The 24,701-nt window shown below is 37.7% G+C and overlaps 1 protein-coding gene across 3 annotated transcripts in view; it reads left to right on the forward strand.

Annotated features, from left to right (window-relative positions):
- The window catches only part of GLRB (glycine receptor beta), a 51,706-nt gene extending 28,037 nt beyond the window's left edge, over window positions 1-23,669 (forward strand). For 2 of the 3 annotated variants that reach the window (XM_071556147.1, XM_071556146.1), the window contains exons 7-10: window positions 780-920; window positions 3,330-3,482; window positions 9,808-10,100; window positions 20,899-23,669. In XM_071556147.1, coding sequence (XP_071412248.1) covers window positions 780-920; window positions 3,330-3,482; window positions 9,808-10,100; window positions 20,899-21,195 — 884 coding nt within the window. In that variant the 3' untranslated portion in view covers window positions 21,196-23,669. Of the gene's footprint in view, window positions 1-779; window positions 921-3,329; window positions 3,483-9,807; window positions 10,101-10,691; window positions 10,771-20,898 lie in introns of those variants that run through there. The other variant, XM_071556148.1, reaches the window with a different exon arrangement.
- Window positions 23,670-24,701: the final 1,032 nt, after the last annotated feature.

Raw genomic sequence — 24,701 nt, forward strand, 5'->3', positions numbered from 1 at the left:
CATTGTAACTCCATCTTTTTTGTATTTCCTCATCTCTGTTCCTATCTAACACATATTATCTCCATTTGAATTAAGTTAATCTTTAATAGAAGGTAGCAAAAAACTGGCAAGTAAAATCACGATTCTGACTTCACATATTTAATCAGTATTGCTTTATGCTTCAATATTGTGAGGCTAACTTTCTCTGCCTTTCACTTGGTAGTGCTGTGTATATCATGATTTAGAAACTCAGAGGTGTGCTGAAATCTGTCCATACTCAAAAGGCCATGAAGGCACTGAACTGTTTTCTGTAAGATTACACATCTCCTCAAATTCCTGATCAAGTAATTTGTGAATGGCAATGCTTTCATGAACCAGGGCTTTTAGTCTGAACGAATAACCAGAGAGGTTGTTTTACACAAAACTCAAGATTTGTCACAGTAATGGAGAGTGCTGTTAAAATTCAGTATATTTTTCATGTTTTGCTGAAGTAGAGTATGAATGAAAATGGAGGCTTGAAAGCTATGGATAATAGAACTTTTGGTTTTTTGTTTAAACAGTATACACTGTAACAAACACCTCTTAGTCAGCCTTATATGGTTGATAATGTCATATTCCACCCACCAAGCCTAATTTAGGCCTACGTAAAAATTCAGCTTATTTAATTTTTGTATTTATTTATTTCTTTGAAAGGGAAGTAGAAAAGCACTGAAAAAAATGGTACAAATATGCTAGATTCTCTTGTGGAAGTTAGTCTGATTGAGGTGGTTCTTTAAACACTTATTATTTTGTTCTTGTAGTTGGTTACACAACTGATGACTTACGATTTATCTGGCAGTCTGGAGATCCTGTACAGCTAGAGAAAATTGCTCTGCCTCAGTTTGATATTAAAAAGGAGGATATCGAATACGGTAACTGCACCAAGTATTACAAAGGCACAGGTATGTAATCTAAGTGATCCCCTTGGTAAAAACATTTATGCTTCCTTCAATTACTGTTTATAGTTAATGGTTAATATCCCAGTCCATGTCTTACATTTCATGGGATAAAATAGATTACTTTTAACTAATAAGTAGTTCATATAATGGTAACTTTCTACAAACTCATTCAAATATAGAAATATAGAAACATCTAAATTGAAGATGGGATTAAATGTTTGTTTTGGTTTTTCTTAAATATCTTATGATCTTTGTATCACCATATTGTTTCTACAGTTCTAATACCTGTTTATGTTTGTAACTGCCTAACCTTTCTGAAAGAGCATTCACACAGAATCATGTCAGTTGCAGCAATGTGGGGAACTTCTGATCTTCTGGTTCAACTTTTGTTTCATGCATGGGAGTATTAAAGGGTAACTTCAAGTGCTTCCCCTGCGGGTTCTTCCTTTCCCTAAGTGTTTTGGAAAGTCTATCATTATAGAAAGCTGCTTACAACCTCAGCCCTGTATTTATTTAATCCCATGAAAATCAGTGGTGTTCTCCCAAGTTTCCACAACTTGCAACCACAAGTTAAATGACACTGTGCTAAATGCTTAGCAAAATGCTCTCATTTTTGTGTGTGTGCTTTCAACATTAAAGAAAGAACATGAGAGCACTTTCAGTTAAAAGATGAAATTTTTAGTTTTCACAATTCTTTTATTGCAAATTTTTTAGTTGATAATATCTGTTTAATGTCATAATCAAAACTGGAATTAATACTTCAGTAATGTGAGCGGAATATTTTGATACTCTGAAGTATTTTTAAACAGTGTTTTAAATGCTCAGTTTTTTAACTTACTTTAAGTTCTTATGCTGAAGGTATTTTTTTAAAAAAGCAGATTTCACACACAGAGTTAAAATTAATTCAACTAAGGATTTTGCCAGAAAATCAAGAGAAGTGTTGCATGAAGGAGAAAATTTTCAAAATTATGGCTTATGTAGGAGATTCCTGTCAGTTTCAAAGAACTTAATTTTTCCTGCCTATTTGTTTCAAATGATGTTTTAGCATACCTACCTAACTTGGAAAAAGGTCACCAGATTTGGGGTGATTTTGTGGCAGTAAATTGAGTATTTATATTTATAAATTGCCTGTTATTCATCAGTTGTATGATAGATAACAAATAGATCCTTGAGAGCTAAATAAATGCTATTGTTTGAGAGCAATAAATGCCATATTCTGTCTGATGAAATATTATTCAAGTGAAGGTATACAGAATGCATTTCCCAAACAAACAATGATTTAGAAGATCATCCCTCATTTGAAAATAAAATCTAAAAGATTAAAAAGATAGCTATTCAGAAACTATAGAGGGAAAGCATTTGAGCCAACAGATCACTGAAGATGATAGAATGAACTATAAAATACAGAATAGCGTCTTCTACATAAGGATGTTTTTCCTTATTATTTTATTATGTTGTTGTTTTGGTGTTTGTATGCCCAAACAGCACTTTTAAAATGACTTATCATTGTACTGCACTTAACTGATAGAATATGGAAGATGGAGAACTATTTGACAGATTCTAACTTCTAAATCCACTTTGCATCAACTGGAATGATAAATATGGTCCAATCTGAATTTTGAAGTTGTTCTAATATAATATTGGAATGCCTTTCCTTTGTGATAAAATAGTAACACTGTTGTGTTACTATTAACATAAAAATGCCTGTTCTGCTAACTGAGTGAAAATATTAACAGATTTTGTTTTCTGACTATCAGACTTCTTGATACATTTATCTCCAGCAAAACCTCTTGTACCTGTAACCTTTTTTCTGACTGAGTTAATCTTAACAGGTATCTTCTGAAATGTTTGTGTGCTTTAGATCCTCATTTTTAAATATTTGATGCAGTATTCCTTGTTTGCAAAATTTAGAACTTTTCTAGAGCCTTTTTAAAAAAATCTGTACCAATTTTCGAAGTCACCTGTACCAGATTTCAGTACTGGAAAAACCTCTGATTAGAGTCTCATTCTGATCCCCTCTTTCCATTCTAAACTTTCTAGACTAATATTTCTTAATTCCACTTTTTGCAGAAATTAATGCTAAGTAGGATTGCCAGGGAAGCTCAAGCTAGTAGGACTGCTGAAGTCCATGGGTTTTACCTGGAGTGCATCCTGAAGCCAGCATCAAGATAAGAGTCACTAGCTGCTTACTACTGGTGTGCTTTGAGAAGATGAAGAGCACAGCCTGACCACACTTTGTGGTTATGTAGATCTGTCTTTTGAATTTTAATTTTTTTTTTTAAATTAACCCCTTTCTGTTTATAAGGAAAATCAAATGATTGAACGTTTGCTCTTAGAGAAAGACCTGAAAGATATGGATCAGAGGTTCACCTGCAAAGGACATTAAACACCTATGTGTTTATTTCTTTAAAGGTTATTACACTTGTGTAGAAGTAATCTTCACTTTAAGAAGACAAGTTGGATTTTACATGATGGGTGTTTATGCTCCTACACTGCTAATTGTTGTTCTATCCTGGCTGTCATTTTGGATCAATCCTGACGCAAGTGCTGCAAGAGTCCCACTGGGTAACCGTTTTCGCATACTGTCACAATCCACTTTAACGCCACTCTTAGTTGCTTCAACATCATGACACTGGCCCCTGAAAGCAACTTCACCTCCATTATCTACTCATCATTTTCAGTGAAATCTCATTCCTAGTCCTGTAAAATCCGCCTCCACATTAAGATTTCACTTGATAGTAATTCAAGCATTGGTGTAACAAAGCACAATGTCTCTGCTCCTCTCAAGCTGGACAAATCTGACCTTGTCTGTGTATGGGTGATGCTGCAAAAACTGTGGCAATATGAAATTTATAGGAATTTGAATATTTGAATAATCAGAAAGAAAGCAGGATGATGAGTAAGGCTCTAAATAGCTACCTATTCAAGTGGTTTTTCTGAAGATTAATAGAGACATAATGATGTCTGGAACAGAACTAGCATTCTTGTTACCTAATTGGCTTTATTTCATTAGAGACTCAGTTCATGAGAGTACTAAAGCTCATGCGGTCATGCTGCTCAGCACAACATAGCAAGCAGGTCCTCCATTTATTATGAAATGGTAGGACACAGAGTTACTAAAAACAATATTATCTTGACAAATTCAATTGTGCACAGGACTCCAATTCTGGGATGACCAAACTTGTTGACCCCAAGAGCTCAGTGAAAAGAGGAGCAGGCTCTTCCATCTTGATGCTTCTATTTTTGGACTCCATTCCCCATGCTCTTGCCTCCCCATGCTCTCCTTTGCCCTGGCATTCCCACTTCCCCAAGCCCATACTTTCCAAATCTTTGCCATGTCCCAGGAGGTTTAATGCACCAGTTTTTAAGAACCCAGTGTTGCAGTTGCAGAATCCCTCCAGCTGCCTGCCTTACTCAGAAACCTCTTACTCACACTGGAACCTACACACCCTCACAGGACATGACTCCTGTGCAACCTTCTGTACATGACCATGTGCCGATGAACACTTCAGACCCAAAGGGTCAGGACCTGCCACATCACTTTACCAATCTATATCTGTGATTTGCGGAGTCTCGCTGCAGCGGGTAGCAGAAATCTCTATGTTAACAGCCAGCTGGAGCAGGAACAGGTTTTTTAGGTGGAATAGCATCCACATACCCCCCTGGCATGAGCTCCATTGCTCTTATCTCAGGTGATCTGCCATGCTTCTCTTCTTCCAGTGATATGACAAGTAGAGATGCAAGCACCCCACAATATAGGAAGGGTGTGAAGGTCCTTGAATGTGTCCAGAGGAGAACAACAAAACTGGTGAAAAGGGCTAGAAGCCGTGTACTATGAGGAGTGTCTAAGGACTTTGTGTTTGTTTAGTTTGGAGAGAAGGAGTCCATGGAGAAACCTCATTGCTCTCTACAGCTTCATGAGGAGGAAAAGTGAAGAAGGAGGTGCTGAGATCTTCTTCCTGGTATTCAGTTACTGGATGTGTGGGAATGCTTCAGAGTTGCACCAGAGGTTCAGACTGGATCTTTGGAAGAATTTTTTTGCTGAGAAACATTGAAGAACAAGCCTTCTTGGGAGGTGTTCAATGCCCCAAGCCTGTCAGTGTTTAAGGGTTATTTGGTCAATGCCTTTAATATGCTTTAGCTTTTGGTCAGCCCCTGAATTGGTCAGGCAGCTGGACTGGATGATTTTTAAAGGTCCTGTCAAACTGAAATAGTCTATTCTATTCTAAAATCTGGAGAACCATGGTTGGAGCCCTACTTTTGGTTTGTGAGCCGCAGTTGGCTACTTTGCTGTAAATGTAATAACCCACATATTCAGTCTATCTTTTTTCTAGAGGCCAATTTCAGAATACAAATGAGCTTTTTTTTTTCTTACATTAATAGTTACTTGGGGAGGAGAGTCAATAAGTTCAAGTTTCACAGCAAGTGACAAATACAGTCTTTTACCTTGAAAAGGTGCAAGGATGCGTTGTATAATGCAAAACATTAAGAGAGCATTTTAAGAAAAAAAGCGTGGAGAAAATGTGATACGCATTAAATTAAAAATAATGAAACAGGAATTGGAAATACTTTTCACATAGGAAACTCAAATACGATTCAAACCAAACTATATTTCCACTTTTTTAATCCCATGCTTCAAATAGCAAACCAGGCAGACTTATTAATTACATAATAGATTTAAGTAACATAGATGTCTTGTGACTAAGTATGCATGCTAATTTGTTTTTCATTTGCTCCATTCATTGTAAGTGTTTAATGGCTCCTTTTATGAATTAGCATTTCTGAAATAGTGCATTGTCAAAGATACTAACTGTTGGCCTAGTTATGTGACATTTCCTGCATCCCCAGAGAGAAAAACCCTCTAAATCTGATCACCCTTTATTTCAGTCCATATTAGTAATAAAGGTTGTTAACACCAACGCCGAGGTAAGATTTATGTTTCTCCAGTTTTCAGAAGAGCAACAAACTAACTCTTCTGGCTGCATCCTTGAAGATATTTGACCTTGAAATACAACAATATTGATATTTGCTTGTCAAGTGAATGATGTTTAGCCCCAAGAAACTGTTACCAATGGCTAGATACAGATCTCATCAGATGAGAAACTACTTCAGATTTACCTACTAATTTCTTAATGTGGTTATCCCTAGAATTAAGTATTGTAGGCTACTGTTCCCTATGGCAAGGCATTTCCAAAGTTTCCAGGTGATTTAGGAATACAAGACACATTGCAAGCCAGTAAGCAGAATTATGTTTTTGTAGACTGATTAGCATTTGGGGAAAAGGATTTATGTTTGTTTGAAAAAAAAGCCTGTATGTGTGTAGGAACTAAATAAATTGCAAGCCCTATTTATATCTATTTCATTTCACTCAACTAAATCATCTGATGTGGTAGAGAAATCCACAAAGGACTGGGATCTGGGCAGCTGTGGCTAAGCAACATAAGGGCTGATATTGCAGAATGCTTCTTTCTAGTTCGATGCTGGTGTTTTGTGGTTTAGTGAACCCGACACAGGACTCTACAGTTCTTTACAGGTGGAAAAAAAGTCCTTTCCTTCCTTCATTTCTGTCTTATCCCCAAAGGCAGTAAGATCTTCCCTGGAGCTGTAGGGATTTGAGTGATGTCAGACTTCTGTCATCCACAGTGGCCTGGCAGTGTGAAGCATTGGTCCAGAGTGCAGGTGGGGTTACAATAGGGTCATTAAAACCTTGGAGTAGTAATCAGTGGTGTATTGCCCACATACAAAGCACAGCTAGGTCTGCAGCCAGCCATGCCCCACTCACGCTCATCACTCTTGTCCTCAGAACTGTCTTAGTTCTAGTAATTTATTTTATAAAATTATAACTCTAGGGTTTCAAAGGAAATACATAAAGATATATGTTACAACTGTAGTATGAAGATGGATTGCCAAAATTATGTCTTTTAGTTTATGGAGATTAATGAGAGAAGAGAATGTATTAGCGATAATCAAAGAAAAGCAAGTCAGAATATTACCTTTTCCAATAACATTAGTGAGATTACCCCGGCATTTTTAAAGTAGCAATATAAAAGAGAAAATACTATTTTTTGCAACACATAATTCACCCGTGGAATTCACTGTCAGGACATAGTGCTGAGGTCACTAAGTTGGATAGTTTCAACAAAAGAGATTTATTTCTCTGGCATGTGCTGGAATGCTTTGCTGAACTGTCACTTTCAGACATTCACGTTACCTTAGGTTATTTTTTTAAAATAGTAGCTGTGTACAACCATGCTTTAGGCTGGGGGCTAAATAACCAACCTTACTGATAAAATTAAATTTTGTCATCAAGAGAGGTGCCACACTAGAGAAAAATGTAGAGGTATTTCCTTGAAAAGCTTTCCCTTTTTCTTTGCAAGTCTGGAAGAAGATGCTCTTGATCCCTTCTCTCTAGTGCTCCCTAAGGAAAAGGGGATTTTTTTGTTTCCCTTTTTTATTAATAACTTACACTTCAGTTTACTTCTTTATGTTCCTCATTCACATTTGAGCCTTAAGCTTTGGCCTGTGCTAGGTAGGCACTTACTGCAGCTGCTGCAGAGGTGCAACTTAAAACTCTGGTACTTGGGTCTCCAAGGCCATGCCAACTCTAATCAGGCAGCAAATGTTTGCTTAATAGAGTATTTGTGTGTTTTTGTCTCACTTTATTGTTACCTTGAAAATTGAGGAGTTTCTTAGTCTCTGAGAATGAACCTTTCATTGTAAGAATCCAGACAAATGGAATTAGCTGCTGGTCATCATGACCTCAGTCGAATTGAGTGATGAAAATGCATGAATAATGAAAGCTTCACAAAAATCTCTTCAACTAGTAGAATTTCTAAGTTAGTTCTGTAGAATTCAATCAAATATTGTAAGATATAGGTATTTAAAGTCTAAAAAGTTGGTGTACAAATTTTTTTGGCACAAGGCATATAATAACACTCACATATTAAGATAGTAAGTACTTTTAAAGTTTGTAGAAAAAAATTGCTGTATCCAAGATGTTGAACCAGTCCATGTCATTGGCTAATTTGGTTATTCAGGGTAAGGGTAGAGGCTGCCTTTCAGAAGTCTAGCATAGACATGCGTGGTACTTGGTTTAGTACACTGTTAGAGAACTAATGGCCATGCTGGACATAGGCATATGTATCCTATGTATGGCAAGAGGCAGTACAGCCTTACTTGTACTTATTATTGCAGTTTTTTGTGATCCATAATTAGTGTTCACCCCAGACAGCAGGTGTTGGTAAATGAAAACACATTTTTTAAAAGAGAAGTATTCTATGCTCACTTTCTGTCCTTATAGGAATGTTTGTGCTTAAATACTTCAGATACGGTATATGGAAAATAAGCCAGAGTGGACAGTGAGGTTGTCTGTTCAATATTTTCCACACCATTCCATTCTGAGATTACACTCTGCTCATTCTATATTATGTCCATGGACAAAAAAAGTTCCAGCTTTGCAGTGATACATTGATACTACACATTTCTACATCATAAAATTCTGTATTTTGAACTCACATGACTGTAAACATTTCTTAATGTTTCAGTGTTTTAGCAGCTAGTAGATTGCCTATTTGAGATTTATACCAAATAAAGTATCATATCAATCTTTCTGAAATCCAAATGGAAACAGTAGCAAAAAAACGTGTTATGATCAAGTAGAATGAAATATTTTCATAGGCCAATACAGATATTTTGAGTTTGAATAACATTTTCACATCCTCTTTAAAATGAGTCTGAAGAAAATTATCTCTCTATGAATGATAAAATTTTTCATGCTTTGGATAGCATGTGACCAATATAAGAAATGTAGTTGAGACTAACTGAATATCTCCTTTTGGCCAACATTTCCTATAGACGTCAATTGTATTTCATTAAGCTGCCCACTCATAAGTAAAGCTTCTTATCATTAGCATCCACAAAACCAAAATGTGATGTTCTGAACTTGGAGATTGAACTAAGTTTTCCCCACATGACACCCATTTCTAAAGTTAGCTTTTTCCAAAAGTAGCTGTTCATGCTGCTGTTCTCTTTTCGTAGGACCCTGTGAGAAATCTTTCTTTGAGGTCAGGCTTGTATTTTGTTTCTTGGGATATGAGCCCTGTGTTGATGGTGACATTTGGAAGCCTTATTAGCAGAAATCCTTGTTGAAATCCACAATGAGTGTGACCTTCCAACAGCCTTGCACATGTGGGGGGCTTTTTCATAAGGGCTTTATGAAGTGCCCTTTATCTAGAAAGCTTCCTCTAGATCCCAGAAGCTCAAATAGGGAATGATTGCAGACCCTCAGTCACCTCTGTGTTTTTATCTTCACAGTCACTCGGGAATACAGACTTTTTGATGTGCTCCTACAGCTTTGCTCTTCAGCAAAAGCTTTCCTTTCTCCTAAAGTTTGAATATCAGACTTGTGAGCAGGTCATTTCAGAGAATTGCTCCTGCTGCAGCACAGTTCAGATTTCTGGGACAATGAGAGTCTAATTAAAGGACTTGGAGTCCTTTGGTTTAAGTGTCATATATTTCTCTTCCACCTTCCTGGACTTGCATATTGTAAGATAAGTCTTTGGAAAGCCCATTTTCTAGCTCTGTGATGTGTGATGGGGCAGGAAAACCACAACAATCAGTTTAGCCTCACTTACTTGTTTCTCTGTTTATAAAATTAAGGTACTCATTACTAATAATTCATCATTAACTGCAGTATCCTACCTAAGCGTTCAGTCTAACTTGTTCATTAACTGAAGGCATGTGCACTTTGTACTCCTGCTGCACCAACCACATTGTGAAGTCCTATTCACTGTTACAAAACATCATTCGCTATTGTCTGTTTCAGAGGAAGAGCACAGCCAGTGTTACTAAGAGGAAATTTTCTTAATATATTGTTTTTTTCTTTTTGTAGGTATTTTCTCAGTGCTCAGCTTGGCGTCTGAATGTACCACTCTTGCTGCTGAGCTTCCCAAAGTGTCTTATGTGAAGGCCTTAGATGTCTGGCTGATTGTTTGTCTTCTCTTTGGCTTTGCATCCCTGGTGGAGTATGCTGTGGTCCAGGTAATGCTAAACAATCCAAAAAGAATTGAAGCTGAAAAAGCAAAGATTGCCAAGGCAGAGCAAGCGGAAGGGAAGGGTGGAAATGCTGCCAAGAAGAACACTGTGAATGGCACAGGGACTCCTGTCCACATCAGCACTTTACAGGTAGGATCTTCAAAGCTCTGTATGCAAAATCAGCATTATCCTCTATTAACACAATTCCAGGAATATCCTGTCGTAATAATTTTGAATAGTGCTTAATCTTAGAAGTGGCCAAGACATTAAAAACATGCTGGTAACTAATGGCTAACAATCTGACCAATTGGTCCCTAGGGATGTGGAGTCAGAGGTATTAAACGAAAAATTTGTCTTTTAATATCCTAGCACCATGGTTGCTGCTAAGCTTCAGGTAAATAAAGTAGCAAGCAGCTTTACAGTTGCTATTTTTGTCATAATAAATAGCAGCTGTCAAACTGTAACTTTTTAGAGGATAGGACTCTCAGACAGTATTTGCTGAGAGCATACTCAAATAACACCCAGCTCATTGCTTTCCCCTGGATGGCCACAGCTGCACTGCATTGCATGTCAAGCATCTATAAAGCTGGGAATCCAGAAGTCTTAGCATTTGTAAACAAAAGACAGGTTTGTATGTCTGTCATACAGTTCCTGCATTTTTTGTGTAGCCAGATAGACTTTATGCATAAATCAGTCAGATACCATTGTATGGATAAAGATGACATGTACATCTTCACTCAGGCCGAAGTTTTCCATTGTGTTGCTGAATTCCTGATATTGTAGAAGTCCCTGTTTGTGCTCCGAGAGTTACCAGATATCCCAGGTAACTGCCCGTAGTCCTAAGAGATATTTATTTGACATCTATTCCACAGAAGAAAATATGTTATGCCACAATATGTGTAGTACGAATTTGGCTTGTCCTTTTCAATGACTCAGCAATTTTGTTGTATTAAATAAAGCTATTAGGCCAGATGCAAGTAACAATCTTGGTACATTGTAATGTCAATGTTTCTTTAAAGAAGGAGTTGTTTATGCCAGAATGGCCAAAACACTTTCCTACTATCAGACTGGGATTGGCATCTAATTACTCCCAATCCAAACGAGCTGCAGGTATTGCAGAGCAGTGTACTTAGGTACCCTTAGTCTCACCTGGTATAAGAATCTCTGGGAACTGTTTTGCTGGGCAACTACATTCAGCTTAGAGCAACCCCATGACTACTTTGACTTGTGTCACAATTAATACCCCACATTGTGGTAACATGGTAACTGAGTAGAAAGAAAGATGGCTCTGCTACAGGTTTGCTTTCCCTGAACTGAGTGTGATATTTTTGTGTTCAGCAATTCGCAGGTCCCAAATTCAGCTGTTTCTTGTGACAAAATACTTGCAAAAATCCAGCAGAGCAGCATAAAATATATTGTTCCTATTTGAAGTACCTAAAAACTGCTAAGTGTTCAGCTTGATCAATGACAAATATAAAAAAAGGTGTAGTTTTTCAGTAGTGTGAAAAAACAATTGCTAAATTACTGATTCTCCTTGTTATGTACACCCTTTAAGATGCCATAGTCATACCCATATAGAGAACAAAACTATATCTTTTATCATCTATGTTATCCTTTGATTTTAGAATTTTTTTCAAGAAGACACTGGGTGTCCAGTCCACTTTAAGACTTAAAAGAAGGGCAGTCATTGTCCACAGTAGTTCAGCAACATTCCCACGAATTGTTACTAGCAGCAAGCTGAAGCTTTTTAGAATTCAGACTTCAGTCTGCCCTAGAAGATCTCATGTGTCTCCTCTATGATCTTGAAATCTTAGCCTCAGCTTCTCATACTTAACCTGCACTTTTCAGGGTCTTCCTAGTTTGTTCCAAGAGACCTTTAACATTCCAATACCATCTAATGATCTTTATACAGAGAGTTACAAAAAGATTGTTAACCAAGACCTAGTGCAAACAGGTATTCATTGCTGTAAAATTGGTCATGTGTCTGAGTGGTTCATGGCTAGTGATCCAACTTGAATTCAGCCACCTGCTTTATAACAACCTACCAAAGGAAAGGTAGACTGGGCTGGTAATTTCTGGGAAGATGACCAGGCCAAGGGAGAAAATAGTCCCAGACCAATGAATCATTTGACATCAGGATGTGGTAGGACGGTGATGCTACATTTTATATATTTGAAAGCTATAAATCTGCCTAGCTGAAAACTCCCTTTCTGAGCCAGCTACTGAGTAGGAGTACTTTGAAAGTTCTCAGACATGGAAAACCCTGTACTGAAGTCCTAAATCAAAACAGGTGTAAATCTTTTGGTAGCTCTGACTCCTAATTTAAAACTGGGCCTGCCTCACAAAATTTGGATTGCTCCCATACAGACCTAGTAATGATCAAGTAGAGAATGCATTTGTCATATGGCAAATATGCAAGAGAGAGAAACATTGAAGAAACAGGTAATGGAAAAAAACTGTATGTTAAAAGGCATAAAGAATACGAAACAAAAAGAGGCCAGAGTGCTGTTCCAGAACTTCAGGAGCTGTTTCTCATCAGGGTCATGTAGGACTGTGTGCGAGGAACGAGCAAATACTTTCCTAAATGTCTGGAAAGACTTAGGTGACACAGTGTATAGCTTTAGGAGGAAAGGACAACTCAGAACTGCACCCCTGAATTGTATATGCATCCTGTAGAAATGTTTGAGGATGTTCTTTTTCCACATAGGAGATGGTACTTAGGCAAAAGTGACTGAGTGTAGCTGGAAATGTCAGCATAGCTAGGTTTGAAAAAATGAATAGACCAGATGGGACTCAATGGTAAAGCCAACAGGAAAGACATGGAAGCAGAAAACTCCAAGTGGAGAAAAACAGAGTGTAAATAATTCCATTTAGAAGTGTTTATCCAGTTTAATGAAGCACTTATATATTATGAAACATTACCTGAATTTTGCTGATAGATATCTGTAAGTTATTAAAGGGGAACCAAATTTAAAAAGAGAAATTACTTTATTTCTCTTTAAAATGCCCCCAATCCCTATGCTGTGGCACTTTGCCAGCACTCCTTGAGCAGCAAGTTGCACTCTTGCTGCTCTTGTAGCATTGCATCAGTGATGTCTCTGTGGGAGATGTGAGGAAGGGGCCTGTATGTGAGGTACAGGGGAGTTGCTGGGTTGGGAAAGTCCTAGGTGTGTGGGGAATCAGAGGGAGTGCAGGGAAGCAAGTGAGGCAATTAGGCATTCCTGGTTCCAGCCTTCTTGGAACAACTGGTTTCCATGTGTTTGTTCAATTTGTGAAAGTTAAAATGGCATTTGGTTTGGAGACTGACATGTTTGATATTAGTAAAAACAGCCATAACAAAACCACATGATAATACTTAAAAATATAACCAGCTACCTGTTTCATATTTATGACAAGAAAATGGATAAAGGGATAACATTTTCAGTATATCCTACACATTAAAAGTGTAATGTAGTTCAATACTGAAGGCTAGGAGAAGAGATCCCCTGTGGAGTCCACTGGAAGTTTTCAGCAAAAAGCACTTTTGGCACTGTCAGTAAAGTCAGTGGTCATGACTGATAGTCACCAACACCAAAAGTGAAGATATCAGGGTGAAAACAGAGCTCACAACTTGCCAATCATCTGAAGATCGATGAAGGCTTCCATGAATATATAGCTACTTTTCTCCACCAAATCCTGAGTACTAGCTGAAGCAAAAGCTGCGTGTTGCTAGTGTGTGCCAACACCCCGAGTCCATGCTTTATGAGTCATGCTCCCTCCAACAAAAACTCTTGAAATGTCAGTGCCATTGTAAACCCAAAGGTTTATCAATATGACTTATTAAAGTCAAGTGGTCTTTCTGTCAAGATCACCCTGAATCTGCAGAAGAAAAAAGAAAATTCAGCATCAGCACTTCTGATGTGTTTTTCTAGCAGCAGCAATGGCTATGCATTAACAGGCAAAAAGCCATGAGAAAGTACAGCTTGGCTCCCTTAGCTCATAGTGGCTGCAAGTAGATGCTGTTCTAAGCTGAGGAGAAAATTATGCAAACTGGTGGTAACTGCTTTCAGTTGAGGCTTTTTACTGGAAAGCCTCAGTAGGAGTGTGCTAGTGTTTCCTAGCAATGCAACATCATACAGTGAGAAAAACAAGCAAAAAGGGAAATGTTTTGAAGATGAATCAGTTTCTTTATGCTTTCACTACTGATGCAATTATGGGTAGAGATTGCCCTGTTAACTATAACACCACCTCTCCATTTGAAAAGTCACATTTTCATCAAGCCCATTTATAGAAACTGTCCCCCACAGATAATGTGCTAATGACTGGAGAGAACATTTGCTAAAAGGATGGTTCTGGCAGATGATGAATAGCGCTAAGCAAGTGGTGGTAATAGCTCTAAACCCAGTTATTTTTAAAAAGAAGTGTTGCTATTGCTTGCTTTATCTTGTCAGAGCCACATCTAGGCTCTGAATCCTGATATGGGCTATGTTCATCTCTACTGATTTATAATATACCTGATCACTGCTACTGATTTATATAACGCCTGACCACTGGTGCTGACCTGTGGTGTCCTGATCTTCCCATATTGTCTTTTCCCCTCCAGTAGCACTCCAGACTCAATTTTCCATTGTAGAATGACCAGAAACCCGTCTTACATTTACCTTGTTCACAAAACCATGGGCTACAGCCTATGTTAATAGTTCCTGACAGCATTTCAGGTACAGAGTAGGTACTTTCTGCTCCAGTGACTCACATATTCATCCTTGGAGATAATTCAGAACACGACTGTAAAATGATGCTGAACAGTCTGCCTGGAGCACGGGGTTGGACTAGATGATTTCCAGTGGTCCTTGCCAACCTCAGCTATGCCATGATACTGTGATATTTTATGTATAAATATTTTTGTGCTGTACTTTGCAAGGAATATTTTAAATGTGGCAGCAATTTCTTGCTGTGCTGCACTAGAAAATATATTCAGTCCAAATACAGACTAATGCTAAACTATCATTATTTTATTGATCGTCTACATCTATCATTATGGCAAGAGTTAAAGAAGAGCACAAAACAAGTGCAAGAATGATTAATGATAGAGTTTGTTGGAAAACTCCTCTATCTTCTATGGAAGACGCTTACACAACTGGCAGCATTAGTGACCATAGTGGCAAAAAGAGATTGAGTGTGCAACAGCAGAGATGATTTTGTGGCAAGGAAGATGTGCTGTGTAGGGCAGAGGATGCAGCATTGCAGTAGGGAAGCACTTCAGCCTGAGGGATATGTGATGAGCTTGAGAGGCTACTACTGCATGTTTGAAGCCTTCCGAAGAGTAATGGAAAATACATTTCTACTCTCGAAAATTCTTGAATCTAAAATTACGTCTTTTTTATTAGACTTCATCCTGATTGATAAAGAGGACTTGATAACAGGATAAACAGTGATTTGAAATGGATCTTTATTCTATTTTCACAAAACAAACTGAGTCAAGTCCTGGTATTTTTGGTGCTGTGAAATGTCAGATTTCACAAATTTTCAAACTGTCTAATCTGGCTGGTAGAATTGAAACAAAAAATATTAATGATGCTGGTAAGTTATCTAACAATGGTCAAGACAGCTACAGACCAGAAGTGAAGCTATACTAACTGAAAAAAAACCCCAAACCTGACAAACAGCACAATTGAAAAAAAAAAAAAACAAAAAAGCCATCCCAAAGATTCAAAACTAACTCAGCTTACAGCATTTCTCCTTTCTTCTTACTGACAAATGGAAGGTGATAGTAATTAATATAAGTTGAAATCAAGAAAATAGGTGTAGATAATAGATGTAGCTAAGAAAAGAGATATATGCTTAACATAACTGAGGGCAATAGGAAGTTACTTTGCATACGTAACAAGAATTCAAAACCTAGTAAGAAGAGTGGTTGCTGGAAGTATCAAAACTTAGCTGAAAAAGGTAAAAAAAAGCCAGATATATTCAATCTGATAATGAAATAGTTCTCATTTACAGTAGCTAATGAGAAAGTTCAACACTAGATATTAAATTGAAATGTTTTACAATCAATATTTCAGCTTAAGTTTCATCTAGGTTTTTTTAAAGACCTGGTCTGTGAGTACGGTGGAACATTAAAGTTGATTTTTTAATAAATCATTTAAAACTGGGAAGGTTCCAAAATACAGCAAGAAGCTTACTTTGTGCCAGTACTTTTAAAGGCTAAGTGGCATAACATGAATAATTATAAGCCTGACATCAATCAGTGGAGAATATTGTGTAGCTTACAGGGTGTTGAGTAATAATTACTATTTGTAAGTATTAATTATCTTTAATATTATTCATAATTCAGCCCCATGTTAGCTAATAAATTTAAATGGGTCAGTGAAATTAAAATTGATCTGTGTATTTATTGATTTAATCAAACTGAATGTAATTTTTTAAAGTATTATCTATTAGGTTTACATAGGTAATGATGTGAAGGTAAGAAACTCTTAAGAACATTTGACTTGGCTTCATGTGTCAGCCTGGTTACGTCATCTGAATTATGCAAAATCAAGGTTAGATTTGTTACCATTTGTAAGTACCAGCAGTTAATAGACTAACTATAGTCATGCCTCGTGACTGAATATTGAAGCCAAATAAATTCAAGTTAAAAATAAGGTACATATGATTGTGAGGAGCAAGGTCATGGAAAAAATTCTCCATCCTGGATGTTTTTAAAGGAAAATCTAGTGTAACTAGCTTGGGCAGTAAATGTGGAAAGTGAGGAGGAACACCAGAAGCAGCAGAGGCGGTGATGGGGAAGTAATTCCACCTCCCTGCCAGTCTATATGCACAGGCAGTACTTACTCTTTCTTCTCTTTCCCCATTTTCTAGCCACAATATTCCCCTAACTCTGCAGCCAAAGCCTTTCTGGGCCGTAGGGCCCCACTGCAGAGGGACACATGCTGCAGCTCTGGAGCAGCAGCAGGTGCTGAGCTTGGCAGTGAATTTTTTAAAAGATGAATTTTTTAAAAGATGAGAAAGGATCATCGCAAAGGTCCCTCTGCATTCTAGTAGTTATTTAGGTACTTCTGAGCTGTTCATCAAAAGACAGGTCTGTTGCAGCCCTGATTCAGGTGGGTCTGGAGGACCACCTTACAAGTTTCATTGTCACCTTAAAAGGACATGTTTCCAGCCTCAACCAATTGAAGTCAGACCACCGCACCCAGGGCGGGATCACTTGAGGTCACATATATACCTGTTTTTTGAATAAACTTGGGATTTGCTTGAACATCATATTGGTGTGTGGATCTCACTAGAGCATGGTTGGCAACACAGGTCTCTGGTCTATCATACCAAACATAGACAAGGTAGCCCCATCCTGGAAGAAACAGGGAATTAGGTCTGTTTTGGACAAAGCCCCAAGAACCACATCACCTGTGTCCTCCTTGGACCCCCCACCTTCATGTCAGAGCAGCTGCCAAGTTCCTTCAGGAGCATGAGGTGGCCTTATGTTATCCCAACACTCTTCCCTTTTTAAACAGCTGCTCCTTATCCCTGGCAAGGGAAAAGCCATAAATCTGATGGAAGCATCCTGTGAGTTGGGTCAGGCCAACAGGTCATGATGCTCTGGCAGGATAAGGTGAATGATATCAAATACTTTCTGTGTCAGGACGAAGTCAAAAGGATATATCATTTAACAACATTTTACTTTCTTTACACATCTTTGGTGTAGTACTTTAAAATCAAATCCTGCAGTATCATTATCCACAGAAATCGTTCCCATAGCCTTTACTAAGTGTTTGGGCAGTAAATGTGGAAAGTGAGGAGGAACACCAGAAGCAGCAGAGGCATTGTTAGGATTATTATTAGGCTTTCTAGCACAAACCAAGACAAAATGAATAAAATCAGATAGATAGATAGATAGATAGATAGATAGATAGATGATAGATAGAAACTTGATCTATATTATCTCACTTTATTTAGGGAAAGCTGTAGGTCAACTGCAGCAAATTTAGATTAAAACAACAGAAATGCTGGAGAGTTGAAGAGATGTATGAGAAGAAATTTTGAAGTATTGCTGAGCACCAGCTGACTGTAGAAAATAGAAGCATGTCAGATTTGTAAACCCAGGGAAATGAGTTAAATTATTTTAAAAAGTGATATATACTTATTAAAGAAATATTTGGGCCAGGCTGCTCTTATGTGGAAAATTGTGTCACCCTCATAAATCAGTACTCCAGCTGACACTGAATTAAGCAGAGCTCTGTGTGAACATGCTGTGAACAGTTCTCTGCTTATAAGGCAAAGGTGACCTAGAATCCATTCTCTCAGTCCTGCAAGTGAATGAGAACTGACTTGTAACAGCCTTTAGGGGAGTATTCTCTAGATACTGCACTTGGAACAGGAATATTCTGTGTTGTAAATGAGAGCACTTAGGCTACAATTAATGTCACTGAGTTTTACAATTTTTTGCTGGTATTTTAAGGAATGGACTACAAGTTTGCAAATCGAAATTGAGGCTTATAATTTCATACATTATTTTCTTTCTTGTAGTGGCCTTAGTAAATCTTACTAGTTTTGGCCTTGGAGAAAATGCTCTGTTCCTTTGACTTTTCAGTTAATGCTCACCCCAGTTCTGAAAGTTCCCTTTTCATTGCTTTACGTCTTTATTACCTATATCATTGGATATGATCTGATTGGAAGGAACATCTTGGTTCAGTGACTAACAGCATGATGCCACCCAGGGTCACATAATCATGTTTATCTTAGTCACCACCTTAATAGACAGTTTGCCCCTGCTATTCCAATAATGAACGCTGTTCCAGGCTGTCAGCATTTTGATGACTGGGAAACAGTTGCAGGAAATTTTTATGTATAGTTTTTCCTTACTGTCAGGGAACACCTATCTTGTTTATTTTTTTATAACCTGGAAACTTGATTTTGTGTATAACCTTATTGTGGTTTAGGAATGGTATTCTCCAGTTTAGCACTCCCACTAAAATCATGTGCCACTCCCCATCCCCCCTCCAATTTGAGGTACAAAAGGCAAAGATCACAGGTCGAGATAAGACCAATTTGTTCCAAACAGCAATGAGATAAGCAAATGAACAGTTACAGCAATAATATTAATAAAAAAGTACAAGAAAAGAGATTATTCACATAGAAAACTTCCCCAACAATAGACAATATCCATTGGGCAGCTGCTCCTCCATGTTTTGTCAAGGAGGAACCCCTTCTCCCCAGAAGAAGGTCCCATTACCCCTTCTCTGGCAATGACATGAGGTGGCATAGAATAACATCTGTGCCCCAGCCATGACCCCTCCCAGATACTGAAAAATCTTAACCTTGTCCTGGCCAGAACCAAGACAATTTACACCTTCATTTTAGTGTATCAGTTTCAAAATTTACTGTTTTCCTGAAAAATTTACTCTGACAAATCTGAGGAGGTGTATCCACTGTTTGATATGCTTCTTTTCCACCTTGCACTGGAATCAGCATTGTCAATAATGGGAATAAAAGTCCCAGTCAACATTTAGGTCTCTTCCTGACTGCCTCAGTTCTTTCCATGCAGGATACTTTGCCAGTTGTCATAGAGAAGCTAATAATAGTCTTCTGAATGCTTTTTATTCATCCATAAGTCTGATACTGTATTTCACTATTATTATTTTACAAAAAATATGACAATGCAAATATCCCAAACAATCAGCCAAAGACTGCAGAAAACCAGCGGTGGAGAGAGCTGACTGTAAAATACCTGAAGGCATTGTGGAGGAGAGGCAGACTAATGGGGAGGAGGGACAAGCAGGTTTTGGAAGAACCAAGTATTAGTGAACAAGTGGCTCTAGGAAGCCTTAGTGAAATTAAGGTTTATGTTGGTTGCCCATGTGTATAGCCTGATTTGTGAACAAGCATTTTTTCAACTAACTCTTGGGTTATATATGTGAACTTATTCATAGTCTGTATTATTTTCTCTTTTTTTCCCTTCTCTACTGAGTAGTCCAATTGAAATGAAACCTTGGGAGAGGTTTACCCAAGTCGCAAAGCACGGTGCCTTGAAGGAGCCTCTAACCATTTCAATCTCCCTGAACAGTGTGGAGTTGGTCCTTCTAGAGATGTGTTAAACCTGAAATAAAAACTTCATAAAATCCAAGGAAGGAATATAGGAGTTTCTCCCCCCCCCCCCCCCCGCACAAAAAACCACACATGAGTTTGAATGGCACCAAATACTTTTTTCTTCTAAATGTTCATTGTCTGTGCCAGAACTATTGTCTGGTCTGTAAAAACCAATGATTCACCCGGGTTTACCCCATAGCAAAGTAGTACTTGATCCCCAAGACCACTAATGGAGCTATAGGAAACATGAGTATTCTGTAGTTGGATTTATATTTCCTGGTTAAATACTTTTGTATGTGGAGGGGAAGTGCTGAGAACAGTGTCACATCTGTGTTACTTGTCTTCAGAGAGGCACCAATTACCACAGGTACAAAGTACCTTCTCACCACACAGGTGGTCACCCTAGGAGGATGTGTATAGGATCCTGAGATGGCAACTATTTTGAAACAGAAAACACTGTAATTAACTGCATCAAACATGCAATTTTGAGGTTAATTCTGACAATGGCTTCCAGATCTCAGAAAAATGCAAGTATTGAATAGTATCAGCACAGAACCAATATCCAAAAATACTCCCCACAGAAATATTCCTTCCCCTTCTATCATCCTAAAATGAAGGAGTCTAACTATAGCAGATTGCACAGCATGAGGCACCTTGTGCATGAAAAATTACACAATTATGAGTGTTTGGATTAGTTTATATGATTGACTGATCATCCTTAAGTACTTTATAATGTAACCATTCTGCAAATTAGGCTGATGTAATGTATCCCTATCAACAAGTAATTTCCTATATGTTTGTTTGGAGTGTTCTTTAGCAGCTGCATTAAGTTTGTTAATGAGATATGGTGAGTAGATGATGATTCCCCTCACTCTTTATTTCATAGGTTGGTGAGACCAGATGCAAAAAAGTTTGCACTTCGAAATCTGATCTGAGATCCAATGATTTCAGCATCGTTGGAAGCTTGCCAAGGGATTTTGAATTATCAAATTATGACTGTTATGGGAAGCCCATTGAAGTCAACAATGGGCTTGGGAAATCTCAAGCCAAGAACAACAAGAAGCCTCCTCCTCCTAAGCCTGTCATTCCATCAGCAGCAAAGAGAATCGATCTTTATGCAAGAGCACTGTTCCCTTTTTGCTTCTTGTTCTTCAACGTCATATACTGGTCCATATATTTATGATAAATCTTTTATTTATTTTTTCATATCTGTAAAATATAACTCATTTCATTATCCCTTCCCAGTCATGAAGGCTACTGTGTGAAATTATTTGCATTTGCAAAGCAATATGTTGCATCTTGATGCCGTGCGATTGTACTGAACATATGGCATCTGAAATTTGAATGAAAGCATGACACTGCAATGTCTGTGCTCTGACCAACGATGTATATAAATGTACAGCACACATCCTGCTTTAGGAATATATATGAAGGACAATGCATACTACATTATAAAGCTGAATAACGCTCTTCAGTTGTTAGTAACGTACAGAAATTTAAAGTGTTTCTGACAATGAAACTAATGTGCACGTTGAGTATTATTAAAATCAGTATTCTAGTATATGTAGCATTTAACACTTTTTCTGCTGATTTCCAGAGGGAAAAACCACCCATCTTGTTCTTGTATAATTTTAGATGGCACTGTTGAAGAAAAAGCTAAGATGTAATTCATATTATTTAGACTTTGTAAGTGAAGGCAGCATCAAATAAGCAGATCTTGTCTATGTGGAAAAATAAAGATCAGAGAACTACTAATTTTGTAAAATCAGCTCATTTAGGAAAAAAAGCCCCAAGAATTGTGTCCATGAAGCAGGCACAATTTAATGTGTGAGAATATCATGACAATAAAACATTGGGCCAAATTTTTACTGCTGTTTCTTTAGGCACAAACTAGATATACTATGTCAAAAACAAATAGGCCACTTTCTAGACTAAAGGTATCAGGAGTTTTGGAGAGGCATCACAAGATGCAGTTCAGTATCAGTTTTGTTATACATTTTTACATTACTTTGTCCTCTGACTCAGCTTCTATAGCATCTGGCTAGCCTGCAGTATGTAAGTCACATTTTTTTGTTGTTGTTGCACTGGACACATCTTACTTGATTTGTTTTGTCTATCCTCTTGAAAGCTTTCATTTTAAACTAACCAGTTGTCAAGATGAAATCAAATTTTCACCACTAATTTTATCTTTTTTGTTTGAGTGCTAGCTAACACGTAGCCACCAGCAGCAGTGAAAATGTGTCCAAAGGTCTAAAGTGCTGAGACTCCCAAATATGTTATGAGCCCTGGTGTGCCTATTTTAATTAAAGTCTGCCCTCACCAGCTCACTGATTTGGCTGTTACATTTTGGAGAATAAGGTCCTATGCATGAAACAATTTTGATAGGAGACTACTTTCCATCTTCCAGAGGAAACCCTATGGCATGGAGATGATCTAAACATGGGCTCCTTGGGGTGCACAGGGCAGGAACTGTGTTCTCCTGTGGATGCCAGGGTACATGCCTTATAAGTGCAAGTCATGAGATGAAATGTAGCCAAGAGAAAACCTGCGTGTATGTGGGCATCTGAGTAGTGTGTGTTCCCTGAGAATGCACAGGGACTTGGCCTTGGCCCATGAGAGTGCCTGTAGAGAAACATGTCTCTGCTTGTGAAGCTGAGGCACCACAGTGAGTTGCAATATGTATACATGTCACCAGTTACAACATGGAAATAAGGCAGTTCTCACTAACTTTGCAATTCGTATGAGGAAATATGGCTCCTCATAGGCTAGGAAGGGACTAATTTAAATATATGAGACCTTCCATAGTGTGGCAACAGAAACAGCCCCACTCGTGCTACATTTCTAGCATGTCCAGGATATGCTGAGCCAATGCAGACCATCACTAGTGGACTGTTGCAACGCTTAGGTGTTGCCTACTGTGAGAATGTTGTCCACATGCAGTGAGGCTACACAACCAGGAGGCCAAAAGTGGGAATACAAGAAGAGCAATGGTGTGCCACACTGGCTTTGCTTGGACATCTGCATGCACCCAAGGCCTTTTCTAGCCACTGCCACTTTGTGATCAACGCACTGGTTGCAACAATTCATGTTTGGGTTGCAAAGAACTTTTCTTCAGAGTGTGGTCGCAAGCTTTTCACCAGCTTCCTGACAACTTTCTCATGGAGGTTTCAGGAAGCCACTCTACCAGGTGACCACAGTTTTCCTTTGGATTTCTTTCTCATCCAAGGAAATGGGAGGGAGATCCCAGATGTTACTGAGCTGTCTTGAACCAGGGCTGAGGGAAGTAATATATTTAAGGTCTAGTTCAAAATTTTAATATTTCTGTTAGTTGAAAGTAATTGCAGAATTGTCAGAGACTCTTAAGAATCAGTAATGATAAGTAAAAGAGAGGAAGGTAGGGAGAGGGAAATTTTCTATATACAGAGTGCTATATTTATAGACATTATTTATTCTCATACTTGTATTTTTCTTACAGTACTGGAAGGCAAGAAAATAATTACCCGATGTTGGAAATTATATGAATTTTGGAAGATAATTTTCTTGTTGGAACTCTTATTAAATGATTTATCTGTAATTAATGTCCACATTCTATCTGTAAAATCTCAATTATAGATTTTATTGTTAAATTAATCTTTGTTCTTTTTGCTTTCCTGCTTACTTGATGGCTTTTGTGTTTTATCATAAAACATTTAATCAATAATACACTGTAATTGCTTTCCAACTCACACAAAGGGAAGAAAAAGGAATGTGTATTTTTCAGATAAAGGCTTTTTGTTCATTACAGCACAAAAACTGAGGCCAGAAGCAAAGTTTAACAGCAAATTTGAAACTAAAATTAAAATGAACCAATATCAGCTATAAAGTATCAATTTTCTTTTTACTTACACTAGTTAGTATCGCAGTATTTGTTTTACCTTGGAATATATTAGCTCGTCTGACTGAGCAGTAATAATTGATTTATTTTATTTTTCTTCTTTCCTCTAAAGGTCATCGAAAGTTTTGCATGCCATCTTACATTATGGTCCTCCAGCACCCTCTAGTTGTAGAATTCTGCCTGTTGACTGATTTCGAGGATGAGGTGCAATTATAAAACTGTATAGGCAATGTAAGATCTTACTTGATCATGATAATATGAAAATAAAAAACTATCATTAAATTAAAAATAAATGGACATAAAATCAATGCACGGCTATAGAAATTTGCCATGCAGTATGAAATGAAATTAAGACATTAAAATGAAGATATTCAAGTAGTAGCAAAGGTGAGGTTCATGGAGAACACACTAGTAGCTAGATTAACTAGTCATGCTGCCTGAAAAACCTCATGACAGTAAAATCTGTTCTCGAGGGAGAGACCATCTGTGTTTCAGCTGGCATTTACTTTAAGTTCTGCTGTTTACTGGTAGGAGAATTATAAATTTTTTGTTCTACCCTTAACATAAACCTCAATATTTTCTTGGCTCTTAAGCATTGAGGGTAGTATCCAAATAGTTCATTCCTTTTATTCATGATGTCATTGCCCCTTAGATATCTTTTTACATTTTTTCAGGATTTTAGAACACATTTAAATACTGCATAAGGAATTTTCATGGAGATTAATTCATTTCTTAACTGCATCCACAGATTTAAGGTATACAATAAGTAAAGATGTGATTTGAAAAGAATACCAGGTGCTATGTGTTAATTCCCT

The sequence above is a fragment of the Pithys albifrons genome, chromosome 5 (assembly GCF_047495875.1).
Source record: "Pithys albifrons albifrons isolate INPA30051 chromosome 5, PitAlb_v1, whole genome shotgun sequence".
NCBI lineage: Eukaryota > Metazoa > Chordata > Aves > Passeriformes > Thamnophilidae > Pithys > Pithys albifrons.